Source organism: Pelophylax lessonae (genome assembly GCF_965119305.1).
Source record: "Pelophylax lessonae genome assembly, chromosome: 9".
Taxonomy (NCBI): Eukaryota; Metazoa; Chordata; class Amphibia; order Anura; family Ranidae; genus Pelophylax; species Pelophylax lessonae.
This window is the reverse complement of record NC_138776.1, coordinates 129468962-129495173: the sequence shown is the minus strand read 5'-3', so window position 1 is coordinate 129495173 and position 26212 is coordinate 129468962. Positions and strand designations below refer to the sequence as shown.

Below are 26212 nucleotides of genomic sequence, written 5' to 3'. Positions count from 1 at the left end.
TGGACACAGACTGTGTCTAGGGCCAGCTGCAACTGCGGGTAAGAGTTTTAACAAATAGTTTACTGGGAAATGTTTATTTTATTATGCTTAAAGCTGAACTTCACCCTTCAACTTCTGGCACTTTATTTTTTTGGGGGGGATTGACAGGTATAATGCCCAGTGTGCATGAGGCCTAGAAGCGAGTTATAGGTTTACATGTATCGGTTTCCTGTTATTTCTCCTCTTGGTATTGTGTACTGTGATCATTTCTGCAGCACTTTTCATTTGTATGTAAATACTTTTAATCTTTTTACAAAAAAAAAAAAAAAAGTATTGGCATTTCTTGTCATACCATCCCTAAAACTAACATGCAAACGCCTTGAAGGGTTTCCTATACTACCAGAAGCTCTGCAATGTGGGTGCTGATATCATCAGAATCCTCATTCACTAAGATTGAAGACTCTGGAGATGTCAGAATCCTAACACACTGCTGCTGCTACTTTAAGTGGTGTAGCCCTGAAACAGAGCACTACCATTAACCACTTGGCGACCAGCCACCGTACTTATACTGCGGCAGGTCGGCTCTGTCCCACGAAACAACGTACCTGTGCGTTGTTTGGCGGGACAGTTAGTAGGACGAGCGCACCCGTCGATTGGCCACAGGGGGAGCCAATCAGCAGGTCCAGCAGACGCGATGTCCACCGTGAAACCACAATCGCTCCCTGTAGAGACAGAACGGCGGTCTGCCAATGTAAACACGGCAGACTGCTGTTGTGTCAGTGATGACCACAGGGATCCTGTGTTCCTCCTATTTAGGAACACAGTTCCCTGTGTTCACCCAGCAGGTCCATACTCCACAAAGTTTGAAAGCACCCCCTAGGGCAGGGATATGCAAACTGTGGCCCTCCAAATGTTGCAGAACTACAAGTCCCATGAGGCATAGCAAGACTCTGACAGCCACAAGCATGACACCCAGCGGCAGAGGCATGATGGGACTTGTAGTTTTGCAACAGCTGGAGGGCCACAGTTTGCCTATCCCTGCCCTAGGGACACATTTAACCCTTTGATCGGCCCTGGTGTTAAACCCTTCCCTGCCAATGCCATTAGTACAGTAACAGTGCTTATTTTTTAGCACCGATAACTTTAGTAATGTCACTGGTCCTCCCAAAAGTGTCAAAAATGTCAGTTAGGTGTCCGATCTGTCCGCCACAATATTGCAGTCCCACTAAAAAAAAATCGATGATCGTGGCAATTACTAGTAAAAAAATAAATAAATAAATAAAAATTACATACATTTTTCCCTTAGTTTGTAGACATGACAACTTTTGCACAAACCAATGAATATACACTTATTGGGATTTTTTTTACCAAAAATATGTAGCAGAATACAAATTGGCCTAAAATGATGAAAAAATTTGATTTTTCAATTTTTTTTATTGGGAATGTTTTATAGCAGCGTCATATGCATGCCTCATCTAAGGGCAGATGGATTACAGGAAGAAAAAGCTACATCATCTACCCTAATTCAAGATGGCCAAAGCCAAACATGCTGGGGTGTTTTTCAAAGTGATTTCTGATGGGTGAGTTTGCTTAGAATATTAAAAATGAATTAAATAGCGTTTTTGGTTTGTGGTGTTCTGCGGCAGTGTAGTTCCACTTTACGTTTATATTAGGAATTTCAAATCCTCTACTCACATTTCCTATGTTTTAAAGCTGAACTGAACTTTCAGTGTGTGTTTATTTTATGTATACTCCGCATGTGAGCTATCCCACCCTGATAACCAAGTACTTTCCATATACCATCTACATTTGTAATTCTAGAATATATTTTTTTTTTCAGCACCCTCTCACTGCTTCTGGACAGATATTACTGTTGCCACTTTATTTCAGCCTTTCTTCATTTGATTGCGGGAAATGCCACAAGGACAACAAGTATGGCAGAACACACTGAGTGGTTGGACAGCTCCTGGAAAGCTGTGTACTGGAGAACATTAGTAATTAACTGCAGTTACCTTTACTATGTTATCCCCAGACTGGCCATTATTTCGTAGACAATCAAGACAGATGGCAATCTGGGGGTCGCTTCTGTGGTAGTCTTTGTTTTCATCATTTTCCTCTTCATCATCCTTAAGCCTTTTATTGTTTGGATATCTATCTGTTAAAGAGAAGTATTAAAAACAACTTTTAATTAAGTCCTTTTAACATTATCTTCAAACCTTCATACCCCAGTTTATCCCAACATTTAAACTGTTATGTTGTAAGGTGATGAAATTTAACTCTCTGCCATATACATGGTGGCAATGGAAGTTGAACAAAATGCTTTTATACGACTCGACTTCTAAAAATCCAATCTCCCAAGAATTAAAATCACTTTCGCCACATTTTATTTATATGTTACTGAGGATGTCTCACCGTTCTGTCTCGAATAAATGCACAATCCAGTGACTGCACATAAAATTAAGGTTCCTCAAATAGAAAACCATTAAAAAGGTTATTAAAAAGCTATTTATTTTTATTTTTTTAATAAAAAAACCAAACATGTTATACATACCTGCTCTGTGCAATGGTATTGCACAGAGTGGCCCTGATCCTCCTCTCCTCCACTTTAGTGCCTGCCCCCATAACAAGCGCTTGCCGTGGGGGCAGACGTACACAGTCACTTCCTGGCTGTGTGTGTCTATAAATAAAAATAAGAAGAGGTGCTAAATTCTAATAGAGCAATCATGAATAATCATATGGTAAATAATGTGGCATGAAAACAACTAAACATGCAGTGAATAAATTATGAGGAAAATATATCATTGAAAAAAAATCAATCATATGAAAGTGATATAATGAAATAGGTACAAATACCGATTGTTCTGGTTTATTGTTTGTTATTACACTGTTGATTCCAAATGCATTACTCTGTTTTGTAATCTCGTTTTCTCAATAAAATTTATTGAAAATTAAAAAAAGAAATAGGTACAAAATCCAGGGTTAGGTGAACATAAAATCTTTTCAATTTAAAAGTTATTTTCAATATTAAACAAGAGTGTCCATAAAAGTGCAAAAAAGTGTATAAGTAACGTTTATTGATGAAATCCACCACCAAGCACCAACATTTAGCATACGCTTCTTACCTGATAGCATGGACCATAAATTATAATAGTCATAAAAGCACAAAATAAGCTGGCATCAGAGCTGGCATCACAGCTCCAAATAATTAAAAAATAAACAAGCATAGAGAAGCCTGCTAACATTAAACTTCTTTTATTTAAAATATATATAAAGTACCTTCGAGTTGTAAACAGGCACAAACGAGTAAAAAAACAGAAGACTGTCCGCTCATAAGAAAGGAACGCCGTGAGTGACGGCTAAGCAAGCGTGATGTCTTCATTAACAGCCAATCCAACCTGTTTTGTCACCAATGACACCTTCCCAGGGGCAGGCTGAATGTCAGATACCAACGTCGGCCGTCCCCTGGGGAGATATCAACGATGATGAAACACATCGGATTGGCTGTTACCGAAGACATTGCTCTTGCTTAGCCGTCACTCACGGCATTCCTTTATCATGAGCTGACTGTCTGCTGGTTTCTTACTCATTTGTGCCTGTGTACAACTCATGGAAGGTACTTCTTATGATTTTAAATAAAAGGACTTAAATGTTAGCAGGATTCACTATGCTTGTTAATTTTTTTTTAATCCTGATCCATTTGGAGCTACTGCCGAGCAGCCACTGCCCATCTCAGATGCGAGTTATTTAGTGCTTTTATGACCATTATAATTTATGGTCTATGATATCTGGTAAGAAGTATGCTAAGTTTTGGTGCTTGGTGGTGGATTTCATCAATCAACGTTACTTATACACTTTTTTACATTTTATGGACACTCTTATTTAACATTGAAAAGGACTTTTTAATGTTCACCTTACACTGGATTTTGCACCAATTTCATTATATTACTTTCATTGATTGATTTTTTTCAATAATATATTTTTCTCATAATTTATTCACTGCGCGTTTATTTGTTTTCATGCCACATTATTTACTATATGACTATTCATGATTGCACTATTAGGATTTAGCGCTGCTTCATTTTTTTTTTTTTAGATAATTTACAGCGTTTATCATATTTGGTTAACTGGCTGCTTACCTTTTCGTTCTTTTAGCTTGACCCAGCGCGGATTTTTTCACGTTTTTTTACTCCCCTCCCCCTGCTCCCTCCTCACTGGATTTGATATAAAGCAGCAGGAGCTGCTGCCTCTATGTACAGTGAGGAGAGAGATATCAGCGATACTGCTCTTGGGCGCAGTGCTGGATCGAGATCAGGATCAGGTAAGTATTTAGGGGGGGGGGGGCTGGTGGGGAGCTAATCTTGAAATGTTTTTCACCAAATGCAGAGAATGCATTTAGGTAAAAATCTTCAGTCATTCAAACCACTTTAACTCCAAGATAAACTCTACTCTACCCTACTATTTGAAATGCACCCTCTAGAACAAGCTCATAAGAAATCATTGGCTATATAAAGGGGGGGACCAATCGAAAGACTTTTGAGGCAAGTTAAACTCCCTCCTTATCAATAAAGCAAAACTTACATGATATAGAAGGGCATTCTATGAATTTATTAACTGGGAAGAATGTTACCACTCAAACAATTCAGGGCAAGGATTTATTTTCCACAAATTAAGACGCAGGGAGACAATACAGTTAAAGCAATTGTTCACAAATACTGTAGCTGCTGAATTTTAATAAAAGGACACTTACCTGTCAAGAGATCCACTGCTCACCTGGGCTAGCCTTTCACTACTAGCCTTCAGGTTCCTGGCACCTGCATGCTAACTGTGGGCAGCCCACTATGCTACTTTTGGCTTCAAAGTTGGCTGGCCACTGCGCATGCGTGCGCTTTGCAAATGGTCCAGCAGTCTTCTGGGACCTGTGACATGTCCCATTAGACAGGGGGGGAGGGGGGGAGAAAGGAGAATTTCCACTCATTGCCTAGGCCAGCCACGCTGAAGTAGGAGCAGGTACCTGTTAAAACTAGGTACCCTCTTCCCCTTCTCCACCACCCAAAAATAATATGCCAAATATGGTGGAGCAGGACTTAAAGCCGACATTCCTCTTTTAGGTGAAGTTCCGCTTGAAGACCTCCCTTGATATAGCTAGGGACTTCAAAGAATATTACCCTGCCCTCCATAATTTAGGGGATCAAACAACCCACTCCTCTTTCCAAACACTTAACAGTATCCAAGCTTTTGGCATGTCTAAACTCACTGTGGATATCAAACAAGAGTTGGGAGACTGCTATTACCTATTTATTTGTGCATTTAAATCTGTGAAGTCAGGCAAGGTACTGAGCACAGGTGGCTTTACTCTGGCATACTATAAGACCTTCCAAGACGGTTTGGCCCTCAGATTTTTTACAGGCCTATAACTCACTCAGGGAAAGCCATTCAATCCCGAATGTTACATTACAGGCACACATAGCAGTTGTTCCAAAAGGTGGCAAGGATCCTGCTCTATCCCACAGTTACCACCCCATTACCCTGCTTAACATAGATTTAAGGATATTCCTTTCCTCTAGATTGCTACCGCACATCCCTTCTCTCATCCACCCAGACCAGTCTGGATTCACACTCAGTAGGGACAATACTCAGCGGATCCTTAACACCATTGACTTTGCCCAAACGAGACACACTCCACTAGTGCTTGTTTTCTGCAGATGCAGAGAAAGCATTGGATAGAGTGGATTAGGTCTTTTGTGCTAAGCTGGACAATATAGGTTTGAGCGAGGGGATGAAGAAATGGCTGTCGGCACTGTATTCCTCCACGTCAGCCAAAGCTAAATTAATGAAGCCATTTAAGATCCCTTTCACATTCAAAATGGGACTTGTCAGGGATGTCCATTGTCACCACTTCTATTTTTAGTCACCCTGGAACCATTTTTGAGAATTATGCCTCGTACACACGCAACGATTGTTGGCCGTGAATTTTCGGCCAACGTCCGATCGGCCGATTGTCGGCTTGTAATGCCTCATACACACGCAATGATTGTTGGCCGTGAATTTTCGGCCAACGTCCGATCGGCTGATTGTTGGCTTGTTAGTATGATGCTTCCGACAACCGACTGCGACTTTTCGGCCGAACAAAATCTGGTGTGCATGCTATAAAATTTTTGTTGGCCGTCAACAGAACGGCCGATTGTTCGTCAGTCAGTACAGATTTCGGCAGACAAAATTCAGACGAGCAAGACTGGGCATGCTCAGAGAAGAAAAAACACACGGAAAGTAAACCAGCACATGACATCACTTCTGAAGTTGGTTGTTGTTGGCCGAAAAAATTTGTGTGCAGTCTAGAGCACATTTCAACCAACACAACAACACTGGACAAAAGACGGCCGATGGGTCGGCCAACAATCGTTGCGTGTGTACGAGGCATAAGATCCTACCATGACATAAAAGGGTTTTCCTTGGCTCCCAGATAGATCAATCCCATGATATTTACATCCACTTTTAGGGTCCCAGTTACAGACCTTTAGAATTATTTTCTGTTCTTCCTGTCTTTCTCCTCATCCTAGTCCCATGTTTCCTATATTTGGCTCTGTAGACTTTAAACATAGCTTGGATGATCCCCAATTCAATGCCCTTATTCCATAGGGGATCTTTTAGTTGTTACATTTCTCTATTTAACACCACTCTAATGAATAACTGAGAATTGGAAAATACGTTCTTGAATACTTTGGATTTTCTTGTCATGCCCAACTGGGGGCCTACCTGCGTTCTCTACCTGATGAATATAGAGATGTGAGAAAACCATCCACGTACTAGTAAACCTGTCTCAACAGCGTACCCTTGAGGCATACCCTATCATAGCTTTATGCTTTATTCGTGGAAACGGAGCTCACTAGAGCTTCCATTTGTACAGCATTGGAAAGCAGATCTAAAAACGACATTCTCTCAGCCCCCCAAAGGTTAAGATTATCCTTTTCACACATAAAGCCTCCAAAGCATGTAAGTACCAAGAGGGAAGCGATAAACTATTTGACTAGATGGTACAGGACCTCTATAATCCTCCATCACATGTTCCCACAGGTTTCCAACAAATGCTGCTGTTGTCAGAAGGCTCCTTATTGCACATCTTCTGTGACTGCCCAAAACTCTGGGATAAGGTTGAAAGTACAACAAAAACCCTTACAGTTGTGTTTCTTGAATGAAACCCTGCAGCGACTTATTACATGACACTCCCATGTCTACAAAAATATAACCACTCCTTGCCTAAACACCTTCTTAATGTGACCAAAGCCTGCATCCCAGTGATGTAGAAGCAAACCTCTCCCCCCTACAAAAATGCTCTGGCTTGACAAAATTTAAGAAATTCAACAAATGGGAAAATTGTTCTATTTCCAAGAAGAGGAGTATTGGCAGACTTGGACGTCATGCTCTTTCTTTAGGGTCTAGACGTCCTTGGCTTGGCCTTGACAACAACACTGAAAGTCTGTTGATATAACTGGTACTTCATGATGCTTTGTATGGACCAGGCCCTGAACCTGTAAAGTACACTGTGGTTAACTACACACCAGCTCCTAGTTCAGTGGCTAACATGGGATTCCAGTTTTAAAACAATCATTACAAGCCAGCCCCACAGTGGGATCGGGGTAATGCCCCCAAGGGATACACCAACGGTAAGTGATCCGGAGACTGCTAGATAGCCCAGAGACATAGGCAGTCGGATCTTGAGAGACGCTTCAGAGAAGAAACAAATTGAATGGATTGAAAAATATTTCTCCAGAGGAGAACAGGTCTATCACCTAAGAATACTAGCAAAAAACAGTCACAAGGAGTAAGCGGACTTTGAGGACTACATTCTAGGGGTGGCCCTAGTCAGTGTCCAAGGTAGCCTACTTATAACCCACAGCCTATGAATAAAGGTCCCGTGTCCTGCAATGTATGGATTAAATGAAGGATTTTATATAACAAAATCCTATTGTCTTTCTTCATCAGTGAGGGACATGCAAAAGCAGTCCAAACTGACGGGTCAGGCACACAAAAACGCTACAGGTGAACCAGCCCCCAAAAATTCCAAAACGAATGGAAATACAAGGGCATTAAATAGCTACTTGCAGAGTTTTTCAGCTGAAACGTGCATCTGCAGAGGCAGATAAATCAACATTGTAAACCTTAGAGAACGTGCAAGAAGACCAGGTCACAGCCCTACAGATCTCAGCCACAGAGACTTAATGAAGTACTCATTGCTCTGGTTGAGAAGGCTTTAGACCACCTCCACACAGGCAATTAGCACACCCTGCAAATTCAAGTGGCAAGAATCTTCGGATTCCTGCATCTGGAATGAAAGGTGTGCGAATGGCTGCAGCCTATACAATGCAATGACAGGCAGACCGTGGCCACAGCTATTCATAACTTTTTGCACAGCCATTACCTGCCATGATGGTTGCTGTAAACACACAGAAAGCATCCAGCCGTGATTATCAGTCCCTAACTGTGCTATGTAAACAGCATCACCCATGTGAATGTAGTCTTAAAGTGATTGTAAAGTCTTGCTTTTTTTTTAAATAACAAACATGTTATACTTATCTGCTCTGTGCAGTTGGTTTCGAACAGAGCAGCCCAGATCCTCCTCTTCTTGGGTCCCTCTTCTCTGCTCCTGGCCCCTCCCTCCTGTTGAGTGCCCTTACAGCAAGCAGCTTGAGCCAAGCTGTAGCTCCGTGTGTTCATTCAGACACTTTGCTGCTGTTCAGCCCTGCCCCCTCTCTCTCCGGATTGGCTATCTGATTTTGACTGACAGCTGCGGGAGCTAATGGCGCTGTGGCTGTGTCCCAGCCAATCGGGAGGGAGAGTCCCGGACGGCGGAGGGACTCGTGGACATCGCTGGACAGAGAAGGACCTCAGGACCTCAAGTATAAGGGGGTGCTGGGGAGGCTGCTACATCCAGAAGGTTTTTTATCTTAATGCCAAGGGCCACATCCAGCTCTCAATGCCTCTCTGAGCCTGTCAGCTTCCTCACTGCAAGAACTGTAAGGGGAGAGAATTCTGGTGATTTGATAAGTACAAAGAGGCTCCTTTGGGGTAAGAGAGCATTGCCTAGGAGACATCCCAATGCTCTCCCACCACTCTGCTCCCTGTTCTTCTTGTGTTAGCACCTGCACACTGCAATCCCCAGGAGCCATGTGCACCTGTTCTTCACTCCAGGTTAGGATCTGAAGAAATCTGCGCTGTACCAATCTCAGGCTCTCTCCTTCCAGTCAGTGGTTTTCAGAGGCCATTTGACAGGCAGTGAGGAGGGGTTATATTGTCTACTCACTGCCTGGTGTAACCCTATAATGCCGTAGTTGCAGTGTGGCCCTATTAAACTCAATGAGCGAGTTTGACAAGCAGCGCCGTGGAATACAGGATGATGTATGGAATGTACAGTTTATCATGCTTTTGACACTTCGGAAACTGTCAAAATTTGTATATTACAGTACAGGATGGAGTTAAGGATTGAAAGTAGATTCCTGTGCTAAAGATATCAATAGAAAGCTAGATGAGCCAACACATGTTGGCCTAAGTTACATTGTCAGTAAAGACAAACAAATCACCCCCAGTGTCTGCGCAAAGAGACAGAGCTGTTCCGCAGCAGCCAATTACATATACCTTTACAGTATAGGAGAGTGAATCTTACAATCTGACTAAATGTTGTGTTGCAACATAGATTGTCTGAGACTTTCATAGATCTAATTTATGATTATTCTGGTATATCAACAGATATTTTTCGGTTTTCACATTTCCTTAAAAATGCAGCATGTATTGCAGAAATGCAAGTGGTATTAAACCCAAAAAGCAAAAAGTGTATTATATTGCAGCTTAGCAATTCTTAGATGTGATTTGTTTTCTTTTTTTTAGGCTTCTATTTTCACCTGGAGATACAGCCAGTAAGTCTGTTGTTTTTCAACAGAAAAAGCTGTCCCACAGGAGTAGCCGTTAGAGGGTTGAGACAAACCATGTACCACTGACAGGGGTGCTTACAATCATCATTTTTTTTTTAATGTAAAACATTTTTCCCCAAAAGGAACACAACTGCTGCCGTAACTGCTTATAAAGTGTTAGAATGACTAGCAGATTTAGATACACTAAACCTCTTGAAGCTGAACTGTTGCCAACACTACCCTCCCCCTAATCTGACAATGCTGCTGTCTAAAGGTGTCTTTGTTGCTCCTTTATCCAGAGAGTTGGCGTTCTAATACAGGTGGTGTGTTACTGGCCAGATCACCAGGTGAAAAAAGCCTAAAAAGAAAACAAATATAGCCATCACATCGAACGATTAGTAAGCTGCAATGTATACAATTTTTGGTTTTGGGTTCAATACCACTTAAAGTAATAACACATGCTTGAAAAACGAGTATTATTAGTTTATCACTAATTTCATAATCAACAGAATCATAAAGGGGTCCTTTACATTTATTTTTCCAGATGCATGCAGGAAGGGGCAACAGCCACGTATCATTCTACTGTAGTTTTCATAACTCTGCCCATTGTGTTTACTGAGGACTTATCCTGGTTTTTTATCATACACATTGTTCCTAATTCCTTTCTGCAGTTACATTCTTGTCTATTGTTCAGAGACAGTCACTTGGAGCCAAGGTGGTATTTTAACAATCACATTTGCCAAATCTTCATTTTCATGCAGAGTTGTAAAAAAGAAAGAAAAATAAAAAAGTGTTATTTACCAGGAAACTCTCACTTCCTAAAGTTCACACATTATTATACTGAGCAGTGTATAGAAAACTCAATGTTCATAGTTCATTTCAGGAAGTCAATACTTCCTGATCTGCTAAATAAAAGCTATTATCTCATAACATTGGTTACATTAAAGCATACTTCCCCACAATGTCAGCATTTTACCCACCAATGTAAATACTATACAAGGACACAAGAACACTAACCAGGCTAATACAAAAACAGCAGTCCACATATAGCAGTCCCAACAACCAGGTATTCGTGGCTAATGAAAATTCTATACACTGGCATTGTTATATAATATCAAGTAAGGAGGAATGAAGTAAGGGGGTCAGAGACTGAGTGTGTGGTTAAAATCGAAGTACTTTATAATTCTCAGGCTAGAGTGGGATTTTTTTTCCTTTAGGTAAAAAGCTGGTCATACGCTGATAGTTTTTTTTTTTGGTTCAGCCTTCAGGCCAAATGAAAAAAAAAAAACAAGATTCCTCCATACAGTGCTGAAGGCCAAATCTTCTTTGCCTATTTTGTTAGCTATCAAAATAAGCAAACAACAACGATATCTAATTGCATCATACAAAGTAAAATCATTGTCCTTCTGCACATCCACCCTTTCAAGCGGATCTTCACCTCAGAAAAGACTTCCCTTCTAATCACTCCTCCGCTCAGACAAGACTTCCCTTCTAATCACTCCTCCGCTCAGAAAAGACTTCCCTTCTAATCACTCCTCCGCTCAGAAAAGACTTCCCTTCTAATCACTCCTCCGCTCAGAAAAGACTTCCCTTCTAATCACTCCTCCGCTCAGACAAGACTTCCCTTCTAATCACTCCTCCGCTCAGAAAAGACTTCCCTTCTAATCACTCCTCCGCTCAGACAAGACTTCCCTTCTAATCACTCCTCCGCTCAGACAAGACTTCCCTTCTAATCACTCCTCCGCTCAGACAAGACTTCCCTTCTTTTCTGAGCGGAGGAGTGATTAGAAGGGAAGTCTTTTCTGAGCGGAGGAGTGATTAGACTTCCCTTCTAATCACTCCTCCGCTCAGACAAGACTTCCCTTCTAATCACTCCTCCGCTCAGAAAAGACTTCCCTTCTAATCACTCCTCCGCTAAGACAAGACTTCCCTTCTAATCACTCCTCCGCTCAGAAAAGACTTCCCTTCTAATCACTCCTCCGCTCAGACAAGACTTCCCTTCTAATCACTCCTCCGCTCAGAAAAGACTTCCCTTCTAATCACTCCTCCGCTCAGAAAAGACTTCCCTTCTAATCACTCCTCCGCTCAGAAAAGACTTCCCTTCTAATCACTCCTCCGCTCAGACAAGACTTCCCTTCTAATCACTCCTCCGCTCAGAAAAGACTTCCCTTCTAATCACTCCTCCGCTCAGAAAAGACTTCCCTTCTAATCACTCCTCCGCTACATGAATAGAGCGGTCTTTTTTTTCTCATTAAATGTGGGCCCCTGTCCCCCATTCAGGTCACTTAGCTAGACGAAGGACATGCACAGTGCTCGCTGTGCTTCCTGAGATATGCAAGTCACATAACCCAGGAGACATAGCGCTTCATTCAGAAAAAGGAGGGGAAGGCGGTTGTGCCTAGTGCCACATCATTGGGAGGAGTGGCAGCTGAACCAGGAAAAGCCAGCAGGCCTCCCGAAGATGTCAGAATCAACATGGCCACATGAGGCGAGAAGTGGCAGAACACAAGATGCCTGGAGTTCTGCTGACCAGTATCTGAGCCAAGGTATTCTCTGCACATTGAGGAGGCTCATCCTGTAGATCTGGCGAAACATATTTACCAAGCTCTAGCTGGCGGTGAACAGAGGGACAGTTTAAGATGGAGCTAGGGTCCTGGGCCATGCGTTTATTTCAGACTGCATAAGTCCATGGAAGCAACTTCAGGTTGTATGGCGGGCCTGCAATGGAAAAAAGGGCCTTAAGGGCCACTAACCTTTTGTGCACTGGGTCCATGAACACAGAATTATTCTCTACAGGGGCCATAAGTGTCTTGTTTAGACAAGAGATGGCAGGGTTTATTGCAGGGACTGTCAATTTGTGCATGAAGCTCTGCTTGATAGAATATTGCTGAGAAAATGTTTTAGAGCAGCAAAAAGCTTTTCGGGTTGAGGCTAGTAACTGTAAAGTATAAATTCTAAGAGCAAGTGGACTGGGAAGTGCTTAGCAAGTTAGGAAAATTGTTGGGACCCTATGTCGGAAACCTGGCAGTGAGCAGATACAGGTTGCTCTAACGCTAAACAGGAGTGTAAAGCATCAATAAAAGGTAGCAATTATATTCTTAAAGCTTGAATGAAATTTCAACCAAAGGTGACTTGTCCTGATTTGATTCATCAGAATAAAATGGGAGAATCATTCTCCTATACCTCCTCCTCTGGGAGTGTGTCTGCAGCCAATGCAAAGTATGAGATTGACCCAGGAGGGGAGACTGAATGGGGCTTCTTTGTAACTCCTGCTATCTAGGACCTCTAAAAAGACAAACTCCAACCATGAAATCATTCTGGCAGAAAATTCCTCCTTGGATAAGTAGGGTGAAGGCTGAGTGGCCGAAGGGCCAGTGAAGTGCCCAGAGGAACGCAGGGAGTAATGCTGGGGTCAATTATGCAAACATAGGATACTACAGGTATGCTACCTCAAGCAGTCATACAACAAAGAGGCTACAAAAGAAGCTGCAGAGACTTTGGTGCAGCCAGGAATCTTGATCACAGTATCATCCAAAAAACCTCATCATGTGCACCCGTAGTTCTTGAAGATCAAGAAAAATAGAGATATACTCCCATGGGAAAACAAGCCTATCCATGATGCCACAGGAAATAGCAATCTAGTATTCCTCTCATACACAATAATCACAACTATTTTGGTCAAGTACATTAAAAACTGCAAAAGCATATTGAAAGAGACAACCTTTAATATAGTAAAATCAATCAAATCAATCATTGCACTGTCAGGTTAAAGCACTTGTAAGTAGACTTTGGATGTAGTATTGATAACTTGCAATACAACTGTATTGTTCAGCATGGAAAGTCTCAAACCTGTCAAGAGGCACCATTGTGTCATGCTTCCAGGTCTGGCTGCTTAGGCAACTGGTTTCCGATACATAAATATAAATAAACCAACCCTGCGCAGCACTTAATCCCCTCTATTCTAGAGTCAGCTAGCACTCGAATTGTGAAGTCGCATGCACAAAATTGAAAAGAAAAACGATATAAAGAGGAGATCTGAGAAAGCCGTTGACAGTATTCAGGACCCAGGCAGGCACGTGAGCACTTAGGCTTGGATGATATGAACTGAAAGCACTTAGAGGTTGATTCTAAAAGGTGAGCTGCACATGAGTGGTGGTAACAAATAAAAGCTTAGAAGATTTAGCATGATCAATGCTATCAATTGATATGACTGTTTAGCTTGAGATAAGAAATTGCAGGGCACAATTTATTATAAATGGTTAAAAAAAAAAAAAAAATTACACTAATCTGCTGGTCGATAGTAATGACTTTTTAAATAGTTCCATTACTGCATTTCAAGGATATATGCTAAGATAGGACATCATTTAAAGGTTCATCTGCTTATATTTTGTTTTCCATGGTTCCCCCCTATCATGCTAATGAACTTTTTATGTAATATCTTCTGTTCTCAATACATACCTTATTTAAGTACCTTTGATTTCATTATTTGGTCTCTGTGCTTCTCTGAAATGTAGTTGGCTGGATCCTGGGAGGAATTGTGCAAATATCAAAATGCACCGATATGAATGTCAGGCTGAAGAAGTAGGTATTCCTAGACAGGCTGCATTCTGCATTCAGCCCACTTTAGGTCTAGGTAACCTACATGTGATGCTGAGCCTTCATGATTGAAAGAAGTAAAATCCAATGAATAAAAAGAGTGGGGCCAGGGGGAGCAAGGTTGGGGAGGAAAGAGCTAAATAATGCTGGATGTCCTTCAGCTAGAAAATGAGGCAACCTCTATCTGACATGCTACAGCTTCTAATGCAACTGTTAGGCTCCTTTCACACTTGTGTGATTTGGAATCAAACTTCTGAGACCCCAAGTCGCAGGACATGTGAAATTTAATGTATTCCTATGTGAGCTGTTCCTACTGACACTACAGAAGTCGCTGTAGGGCTGGGCGATTTTGCCTAAAAAAAAAATCTTCGATTTTTACAGAAAAATTCGAGTTTCGATTCGATTTTCGATTTTTTTTTCCAATGCACTTAAAAAATGACTGCAGACATCAGATATAGTGTCAAAAGTGCAACTTTATTGCTATTTTAACTCCTCAAGAGTTAAAATGCATAGAATCCCAAAACAAAAAGTACACGCTGCCATGTTGTTAATTTTTTGACTGTGTTGTTGTTCTTTTAGGCCCCGTTCACATACAAGTGACGCTACTTCGCACCGCGACCTCGGAGGTCGCGGTGCGAGCAGCGCGCCGCGACCTCGGAGCGGCCGCCACGGACTTCATAACATTGAAGTCTATGGCAGTCGCCTCCAGGTCGCCCCAAAGAAGCTCCGGACCCTTTTTCTAAGTCGGAGCGACTTGTGTCGCTCCTATTAGAACGGGTCCGCAGCTTCCCTATGGGAGGCGACCTACGGCGACCTGTGAGGTGACAAGGTCGCCTCACAGGTCGCCTTAGTGTGAACGGGGACTTAATAGACTAGACATTAGACAGTAAAAGAAGACGTGGGGGCTGGCTCATATCGCGCTGAGCGGGGAGGGAGGAGAGCTCACTGTGTGGAGGGAGGACTGAGGAGAAGGAGAAGCGCTGCAGCTGTATATGTGTCTGACGGACCACCGCCGCGCCTGGATGTGACGTCAGCTGCGGGCGGTGCGTTTGTACAGGGGCTGCACTGTGATAGGTACAGTCAGAGAACTCCCCAGTAACCGGCCACCTTTTTTAGTTTGAAACTATTTTTTTTTTTTCAAACGAGTTTTTTCTACAATTTGTTTTTTTTTCTGCTTTTTTCCGCCTTTTTCCGCCTGCCCCCGCGTAACTACACACACCTGGGCTCAGCCAGCTACTAGTCCGCCACACAGGAACCAAACTCTCCCCAGTATCGGACCACCGCCGCCGCGCCTGGATGTGACGTCAGCTGCGGGCGGTGCGTCTGTACAGGGGCTGCGGCGCGCTGTGATAGGTCCTGACAGATGCTCCATGGGCTTTTCCAGATTGTTGGTAACCTTGTCTCAAGGACCAATTTACCATCTTGCTTCCCAGTATCTGGCTTTAATGGTCATTGCTGTTTGAAGTCCTGGTTTTTAGACAGGGGCATCTCTAAATTTGTGGGTTTCCTACAATGCTAAAATCTAGAGTGGCTACTTCCCGCAAAATCAGTGAACGTATGGGCTTTGGGGCTTTCTTCCTAGCATTTTCTCCATTTGCTAAATATTTTCTCCTTCCTGCAGTTGGGCCTGCACAAGTGGCACTTGGCATTATGAAGAGACAGGTTTCTGCCCTTTCTTCTGTTTGAGACCAGAGAACTCCCCGGCCTGGATGTGACGTCAGTTGCCGGGAGAGGAAGGGGGCGGTGCGTCTGTACAGGCCAGGGCCTGTGATAGGATAGGTACCTATCCTATCACAGGCCCTGGCCTGTACAGACGCACCGCCCCCTTCCTCTCCTGGCAGCTGACGTCACATCCAGGCCGGGGAGTTCTCTGTGTACCTATCACAGCGCGCCGCAGCCCCTGTACGGACGCACCGCCCGCAGCTGACGTCACATCCAGGCGTGGCGGCGGTGGTCCGATACTGGGGAGAGTTCGGTTCCTGTGCGGCGGACTAGTAGCTGGCTGAGCCCAGGTGGAGGAAAAAAACAATTGTATAAAAAAACTAGAGTTTTAAAAAAAAAATCGTTTCAAACTAAAAAATCGATAAATCGATTAAATCGATTTATCGCCCAGCCCTAAGTCGCTGCCATTTCAGAAAAGGATCCTGCGCTATTTTGGTCCAACATTTGATGTAACTTTTTGTCGAAAAAAAGTAAAGTCAGATCAAAATCTTGCTCCAAAGTCACACTGGAACTTGTGCGACATTGGAGAGCACTAATGTAAAAGATACAAAGGAGTATATAAAATACAATTTTTATTACATAAAGAAAACCAACAATGACTACATACACATAATTATATATACCCAGCAGGCAGCTGGATATGCATAAGATTAAAATTGCATGCAAGGACAGACCAGTTTCTGTACAGAAGACTCCTAGGCACCATTGGTGGAGAGAACCGGACAGGACCCTACGCGTTTCGGGTGTAAGAGGCTGCCATCTCTCTCACAGACAAGACGCAGGAACATTCCACGTCTTGGACTGATACTCCTATTATACTTCGCCTACCTCTAGCCACGAGAAATACTTATCTATGGCAGGTATTCCATACCGGCCTATATGCCCATCAAGGACCGTCTAGGACTAACGGCGGATCACTGTGGCGCCCACGGTCTTGCCGCTTACCAGCCATTTTCCACACTGTTTTCTTTCTCAGTGAATTATGTTTATGGGAGACCTGGCACTCCTCTTTCGGTGAATACCGTTTTAATTGACAGCCCAGTTATCTCTATAGGAGGACTTCCTTTGGTAGAATTAGTGCATTGAACTTTGGTTGACCCCTGAAGAAGGGTTTTACACCCGAAACGCATAGGGTCCTGTCCGGTTCTCTCCACCAATGGTGCCTAGGAGTCTTCTGTACGGAAAGTGGTTTGTCCTTGCATGCAATTTTAATCTTATGCATATCCAGCTGCCTGCTGGGTATATATAATTATGTGTATGTAGTCATTGTTGGTTTTCTTTATGTAATAAAAATTGTATTTTATATACTCCTTTGTCCAATTTTTCAGTGTTCTAGTGGCATGTAAAGTCCCAAACCATTGGGGGTACCCTTTTTGTATCTGTCTATCGGGATGATGGCCACTAACACTTGGTACTAAGTGATAGGATTGAACAATTTTTTTCACTAATGTAAAAGAAGCCTTAGAAGGCAAGGGAGGAGTCTGCACAACTATGCAAGACTGAAGGTAAGGCTGGATGGAGTTCAGCTTTATTTGTGCTGGGGGTAATCTAAAACGGTTTTCCCATTAAACAATAAAACATGCACAGAACCACATAAACTACCTTCTCCACTTTCTTCTGGATGTTTCCTCTTCCAGAATTCAGTTTCCTGCTCTTCTTCTCCTATTTAACAGTAACCAAAAGTTAGTCTTGGACAACAAAACATTAGAACTCCCAAAGTATAAATACAATACTTACTTTCCCGAAGTCCTGGCACTAATTTAAATATGATTTCCTCAAGTGTGTTATCCAGCCTGAGAGTAAAAAACAAAATTCAACTGAACAGGTGCATTTCCTGATTAACCTACCTAAAAATAATAATAACAGCAGCACATTTCCTGATTAACCTACCTAATAATAATAATAATAATAGCAGCACATTTCCTGATTAACCTACCTAATAATAATAATAGCAGCACATTTCCTGATTAACCTACCTAAGGCTCCGTTCACATGTGAGCGTATGGATCGCGGGCAGAACCGCCGCGGTTCCGCCCACGATCCGGAGATTTATTGCAAATCGCGGGACGCCTAGCGTTGCCCGTTGATTTGCAATAGCACCCCAAACGCCGAGCGATGTTGCCGCGATTTCCGCCTGCCGAATCGCGGCAACATCGCGCAAACAAAATCGCGGGACGCAATATGCTCCAAAGAAGTACAAGAGCTTCTTTGGAGCGTATTGCGTCCCGCAATTTTGTTTGCGCGATAAAGCCGCGATTCGGCAGGCGGAAATCGCGGCAACATCGCTCGGCGTTTGGGGGGCTATTGCAAATCAACGGGCAACGCTAGGCGTCCCGCGATTTGCAATAATCTCCGGATCGCGGGCGGAACCGCGGCGGTTCTGCCCGCGATCCAAACGCTGACATGTGAATGCAGCCTAATAATAATAATAATAGCAGCAGCACATTTCCTGATTAACCTACCTAATAATAATAATAGCAGCACATTTCATGATTAACCTACCTAATAATAATAATAATAATAATAATAATAATAATAACAGCAGCACATTTCCTGATTACCTACATAATAATAATAGTAATAATAATAGCAGCACATTTCCTGATTTACCTACCTAATAATAATAATAATAGCAGCACTCAAACTTAAAATAGTTAGTGTCATTAAACCTTCCATACAAAAATAACTCAATGCCAGCATAACGTCCTTCACACTATATTGGAATCTGCACAAATTTTACAAACTGTTTTTTTTTTCAAAGTGTCGTTTTCTTGTGCACTACTGAAGGAGGCTTTTTCCCCCCTTACTTCCTGTCTGTGGTTACAAGCAGTACACATATATTGTTGTCTGATGCACTGCTACAACTACATGAATTCATCTTCCTGCCTATTGCACTGCACATGTTCCCCATTTGATTATTGGGATTTTATGAAGAGAAGGTTTTCTGTGCAAAGTTACGTTTAGGGGTGAATAGCGTACATGTAGCCTAAAGCAGTTTGCACTTTGCTTTGGCCTTTATACTGAATAAACGTAAACGCTTGTTGGAGAGATAACTTTCTAGCTTCTCAAATAAAGTGCAATAAAAGGAAGGCAGGATCCCTTTAAAACATGTTTTGGAAAAAAGGACAAAATCTTTTTTTTAGCCACCTGTGGAAAATGAGCTGCTAATTTACTTTCCAGGGAAAGGTAAAGAGGGACATCATCTGTTCCATGCTGGCTCTGCACCGAGAACTGAGCAATCAAAGACCACTGATCTCTTAGTACTTGGGTCCACTCTGAGCACAGATCAGTGACTGTCAGTAACCGGCTCTCTGTCTTCCCCTCCAGCACTCACTGAAGTGCAAGGCTGGGGAGGGGGCAGGATCGGCTGGCTTAGGCTCTCAGCAGCATCTGGGCATTATCATTGGGGTTCCTACAGAGCCTGAACTGGCTCTATGACGTCAGTGGACAGAGGAGTTTAGATCATTATCCGCTGAATCTGGGTGACAGGAGTGCAGAGTGCACAGTTTTAGCCATACTTCTTTTTTAAAGTGATTGTGAAGTCTCAATTTTCTTTAAAATAACAAACGTTATACTTAAAGCGGAGTTCCGGGCACAGAGGTCATTTTTTACTAAACATACCCCCGGGACAGTCAGGGCTAGCACATTCCACAATGGCTAGCCTCTGATCTGTCCCGGTTCGCACTTACCTTTTAGAAGAAATACTTACTTATAAAATTTCTTCCACAGCGTTTCCATCTCTCTTGTGGGCAGCTGTAGCCGGCGCGGTCCTCTTCTGTGTCTTCTTCCGCGCCTTCTTGTCCCAGAATGCGCCTGCACCGGCCCCTCTCGTCACTTCCCGCGCGGCGCCGCATGCCTAGAAGCTGTTTAGCAGGGGAATGTGGCGTCGCCCGGAAATGACGAGCGGGGCCGGTGCCGTCGCATTGATTCCTGGGAGCTATGACGTTCAGCTCCCAGGAATCATAGCGAGACAGGAAGTGACGGGGTGAGCCGCGGCTCCGAGGGAGGAAGTACTCTGAGGTGAGTATCTTCGATCTTCAATTACAAGGTAAGTAAACAAAAAAAAAAAATAACTATCCAATTCCTTTTCAGGTCAGGTCTACCTAGCGGAGGGGCACAAAAAAAAAAATATTGTTTTTGTGCCCGGAACTCCGCTTTAAATGCCCTGTAAAGTGGTTTGGCACAGGGCAGCCTGGATCCTCCTCTTCTTGGGCCCCTTTTCCCTGCTCCTAGTCCCTCCCTCCTGTCGAGCGACCCCATAGCAAGCAGCTTGCTTTTGGGGAACCCCAGCCGAGCTGCAGCGGCCCCATCCCCTCTCTCTCCTGATTGGTTGACTTTGACAGCCACGAGCGCCAATGGCGCCGCTGCTGTGTCTCGCGGACATCGCTGGACAGAGATGGAGCTCAGGTAAGTATTAGGGGTGCTGGGGCAGTTACTACACACAGAAAAATTTTTATCTTAAAGCATAGAATGCATGAAGATAAAAAAAACCTTCTACCTTTATAACTCCTTTAAGTATAACATCAGCATTCTGGGCAGAGAAGATTTAAACTACAATGAGCTTTCTGTTGTTACTAGGTTCCCTTAATGGATTTGGACGCACAGACCGTATTCATTAATTCCTGGAAGAATATGAGCTAATTTTCCTTTCTGAAGTAAAAACACTGATAAAATAAAACCAAACCATTTACTTATAATATATAAATATTCTTACAGTGCAGCACAATCAAAAATCACCATAAAAAGTAATAAAATAAAAATATAAATTTTTTGTGTCTTCAATCAAAGTCCTTTTAAATCAACAGTACATAAAACTACCCCCCAAAAAACAAAGTTTATGTGTAAAAAAAAAAAAAGAGGGGGATTATAAAGAGTGATCCACCGCAGTGTTCTTTTTTAATTCTATTACTTTTTTGGTGATTTTTGGTTGCGCAGCACTATAAGAATATTTATATGTTATTTGTAGTGTGGTTGAATCACTAGGAGTGTACAGCAGCAATTTTATATATTAACGAGTATACAGAAATATTGACACAGTATTTGGGTAGTGCTGATTGTATCACATACTATTTTCCTATAATATACAGGCCTGTCCAGTCCTCCAGCCAGTGAATAGTTGAATAACCAATGTTTAATATATGCAAGTAAACATTACATATATTTTTATTTTATCCATCAGCAACCATATTGTCATATACTGTAGCAGGTTGTATTTTCTTATAGGTATGAGACAAAAGTAGACATTTTAAAAAGTTGTTGTCCAATTAAGACCTTTAGTCTTTAGTAATACAACACAAATCAGAGTACAGTAGTATATTGATGGTATAGTTCATGGCAAACTAAAGCTGTAGCAGATCTATAAATAGAAATGCAAACTGAGTGTCAGCGGTGAAGCTATATATACACATATACACAGCTGCGTGAACTGCATTGCATCATACAGCATTAATGATGGCTTCTGTCCAATCTAGACACACTTATATACAGGTGGAACCGAATAGCTTAATCTGTATCCCCAACTTTCGATTTTTACACGTGGGCAAATTGACAATTTGCTTATCTTTAATGGCTGTTGATTCAATTTAACACATCTGAAGATACGGGGGAAAAAAGAGCTGGAATCTAATATTGTATCCTTCCTAAATGATGAACAAATCTACATGTCACACACAGGATATCCATTATACTATAACTGCATGAATGAACATAATGTTTGATTTAAGTGATCATTTCTAGAACTGGCTTCCTCACATTACATGGTGGTATTATTCACATTCACACTTATAAAAACACTATAAAACTGCAAAGCCTATCAAATATACAATATATTGTTTAGGAAAGTTAGAAGATATGAATGAATTGCAGACAGATTAACAGTGGCAGTGCATTAGAGGGTCTAGCACAAAAGCATCCCCAATGGCATTTCTCTAGAACAGAAAATAAAAGCATTTACATACCTTAGCATTTCTAAAGGATTGGTTTCATGGACCTGGTTTCCACATTTCGGGCAATCGTTGCTCTCTTCAAAATGTTGGACAATGCAACTCTTACAAACTTTATTGAAGAAAAAAAAAAAAAAACACAGGAGATGTAGATATAAGAAATTATTCAGTATACTTGTTGTAGAAAAACTTTATACTGACTAAAAATTAGAACACTGAACATATTATAGTACAAGGGTCCTTTTGCCAGCGACTCAAATTCATATATACAAATGGTATGGAATATGAAAAACATCACTGAAAACATATACAGTATTACTAAATAGGGTAAAGTAAACAAAAAAAAAAGATTTTTGACCTACTGTAAAATCCATTTCTCTGATGTTCATTGAAGGACACAGCTCCTGTTCTTCTTAGCCATTGGGTTATACAGGAGTAGGACACTAGGCAGTTGAAAAAGTCTGGCTACGCCTATGGGAACCCAGGGGGTGTACCCCCTTTCTCTGCCATAGGTACTCAGTTTTGTTACAAGCAGTGTCAGAAAAATTACAACTCCACAGTGGGGTGGGTGCTGTGTCTGTCAATGAACATCAGAGAAATGGATTTTATGGTAAGTCAAAAACCCCATTTTCTCTTTCGTTCATTGACAGACACAGCTCCTGATCTTCTTAACCATTGGGACGTCCCAAAGCAGTGTTAAACATGAGGTTTGGGAACAGCGAACAAGAAATTCCCAAGGCTAAACTATAGCCAACCAGGTAAACGGGAGCTCAACCAAAAGAACTGGAGCTCATCTGAAAAAAAAAAAAATACACCCTCAAAGAGGACCAGGTCATTAAACAACAGCCTGCAAAACCTTGCGGCCAAAGGAAGCATCCACAGCTGGCAACACATCCACTTTATAGAACTTTGTGAAAGTGTGCACCAACGACCAGGTGGCCATTTCGCAAACCTGCGTCACTGACACCTGACGACGGAAGGCCCAGGAGGCACTGAGCACCTGAGTAGAGTGAGCCTTGACAGGGAAAGAGTAACCTGACCCTTGATGGAATAGGCCGGAATCACTGTCTGTCTGAGCCATCCGGAAATGGTCACAGAGGAAGCGGACAACCCTTTCCGAGGCCCATCCGTGAGCACAAATAGTGAGTCTGACTTCCTAAAAGACTCCGTAGCTGCCAGGTAGACCCTAATCGCCCAGACCACATCCAAGGCATGCAAGGCAATTTCCTTCAGATGTTTTTGCCTGAGACACAGGGAAGGCAACACAATGTCTTCATTCAAATGAAAATCAGAGACAACGTTCGGAAGGAACGACGGACAGGGGGCGAAGAAACACCTTATCTCTGTGAACCACCAAGTAAGGTGTACGGCAAGACAATGCCACCAATTCCGACACCCTGCGGTGATAGTCACCAGAAAGGCCACCTTCTGGGACAGCGTAAGCAGGGGAATCTCCCAAAGATTCTCAAAGAGGGGCTTCTGGAGGACTGAGAGCACCAAATTGAGGTCCCAAGGTGGCAATGAAGGCTGCACTGGAGGAGCCAAGTGCCGAACTCCCAGAAGAAAAGTACGAAACAGGGAGAGTGTGGCCAAGGGCCGTTGAAAAAAGACTGCCTAGGCCAAGGATAGTACTCAAGGCCAGTTTCTGCTCAACCCCCCATTGAAGGAAGGTCAAGAGACACCAAAAAAGAGCGAGGATGAACCTCAAGAGACTGACACCAAGCAATGTAAGCCTTTCACGTATGATTGTAGATCTTCCTAGAAGTAGATTTCCTAGCTTTTAAAAGCACTGGAATCACCAACTCAGACAAACCTCTATCCATCATCACCTAGCATTCAACAGCCAAGTCGTCAAAGCCAGTGACTGTAAAGCAGGATGGAAGATTGGAACTTGGGACAGCAGATCCTCCCCGAGAGGAAGCTTCTAAGGAACGCCGGAGACCAGCCGCACCAGATCAGCGTACCAAGCCCGGCTAGGCCAGTCCAGGGCCACTAAGATGACCATAATCCCTTCTGCCTCCATCCTGCTTAGACGTTCTGGCAGAAGCTTGAGAGGAGAGAAGGCATAAATCAGCCATGGGGCCACCAGCGCATCTGTGGCATCCGTCAGAGAAGCCAGTGACCATGCCACAAACTTCTGCACCCTTTCTGTTAAGCCGCAATGCCAACAGATCCACTTTGGCGATGCCCCACTGGAGACACAACTGATGAAACACCTCCAGATGAAGGGACCACTCCCCTTAGTCCAATGCCTGCCGACTGAGATAATCCGACTGCCAGTTTTCTACCCCAGGAATGGCGGAGAGGGCTGGAAAGAAACGTTCTGCCCACCTTAGAATGCCGGCTATCGCCAGAGCCGCCAATGCACTTCTTGTGCCCCCTTGGTGATTGACATAAGCCACGGCCGTGCATTGTCCGATTGAATGCGCACTGGACATCCCTGAAGACGATCTGTCCAGTGTTCCAGGCACAGTCTGATCGCTCGGAGTTCCAAGACATTGTTTGGTTGTCTGGACTCTTTCAGTTTCCAGACCCCTTGAGCAGAATTTTTTGCCGAGGATGCCTCCCCACCCGGATAGGCTGGCAACTGTGGTGACCACTGTCCAATACAAGGGGAGGAAGGATTTGCCCAGCCAAAGCACAAAGCCCTCATTTCAGGGACTCTTTAGTTCCCCAGCTCAGCCGGATCTGATTGTCAAGAGACTGCGGATTCTTGTCCCATTTGCCCAGAATCTCCCTTTGCAGGGACCTCGTATGGTACTGTGCAAACTGAACCACCTCAAAAAGGTAGACACCATCAGGCCCAGCACCCGGACAGCAGAAGACAAATTGCAGCCTGCAGTTTCTGGAGTTTGTCTAGAGGAAGGAGCACTCTGGCTAAGGCCGAGTTCAGAGTCAGACCCAGATAGTCCAGCTTTGTGGACAGAATGAGAGCAGACTTCTGAAAATTCAGAATCCAGCCGAACTCCCTCAGAGTTCGTATGGTGATCTCTAGGTTTTCCACCAGAGCAGTAGGAGACTCCACTTGCAGAAAGAGGTCATCCAAGTAGCCCAGTACCGTGATCCCTCGCTGATGTAACAATGCTAGCACCAGGGCTAACACTTTTGTGAATAGCCGAGGAGTGGAGGCGAGACCAAAGAGTAACGCCACAAACTGATAATGTTCTTCTCCCACAGCAAAGCAGGGGAAGCACTGGTGACCGGCACATATTGGAATAGGAAGGTAATCATCCTTGATGTCGACAGAGGCAAGAAGATCCTCCTGATGCAGGGATGCCACCACAGTGCGAATGGACTCCATTCTGAACTTCTGCACCCGTACAAAGAAGTTAAGCGCCTTGAGGTCCAGAATTGGGTGCTCCTTGCCATCCTTCCTGGAAACTGTAAACAGGTTTGAGTAAAACCCCTGAAAATGTTCCATGTCGGAACCGGGACAATCACCCCTTGAAGTAACAGGTCTTGCACCACCCCAAAAAAAGTGGTCCGGGGACAGGCGCAAGGAAAGAACCTTTGCGGAGGGTAATACCAACCAGTGAAGACGTCCCCCCACCCCTGATACGGGTGAGGACGCACCTTTATGTTGAAGGAGCCTTGTCCGCAGGTCTGGAGAAGCCCGCTCTCGACTTACCAGACCAATTTCGCATGGATCCACCAGAGGCGGCCCTGAAAGGCTTTGATCCCTTGTCATTCCCTGCTGAGGAACGAAAAAACTTCTAATGAGCCGAGAAAGATGGCCCACGTCTACGACAAGGGTCCTTGCCCTAACTAGCCTGCGGAAGAAAAAGTATGTTTTGGTTGTTCCCATTCTTTAGCGACAATTCTGTCAAAATAGGAGGGGAAAGGAAACATCTTTGCCGCTCTGGATGGCTTGCGAGTGCCAAAGGCAACTGAAGCCTCCATCGCAGCTGCATCCTCTATTTTTAAAGTCTCACGCACAGATACAATCAGTGCATTCACCAGCGCCTTTTCGTGTGCGGCTACAGGAGTGCAGGAATCATCCTCATTATCTGGGAACTTAGGGCGTGTGGGCGCAGACCCAGCAGAGTGACCCCCGTCTGCTGAATCAGATTC

The 26212-nt window shown here is 43.3% G+C and overlaps 1 protein-coding gene across 3 annotated transcripts in view; it reads right to left on the bottom strand.

Moving 5' to 3' along the window:
• The window catches only part of PCGF5 (polycomb group ring finger 5), a 113225-nt gene that overhangs the window by 20367 nt on the left and 66646 nt on the right, over window positions 1–26212 (bottom strand). For all 3 annotated transcript variants that reach the window (XM_082268457.1, XM_082268458.1, XM_082268459.1), the window contains exons 4-7: window positions 22157–22253; window positions 17937–17992; window positions 17802–17861; window positions 1992–2134 (exon numbers count right to left, since the gene is read on the bottom strand). In XM_082268457.1, the coding sequence (XP_082124583.1) occupies window positions 1992–2134; window positions 17802–17861; window positions 17937–17992; window positions 22157–22253 (356 nt within the window). The remainder of the gene's footprint in view (window positions 1–1991; window positions 2135–17801; window positions 17862–17936; window positions 17993–22156; window positions 22254–26212) is intronic.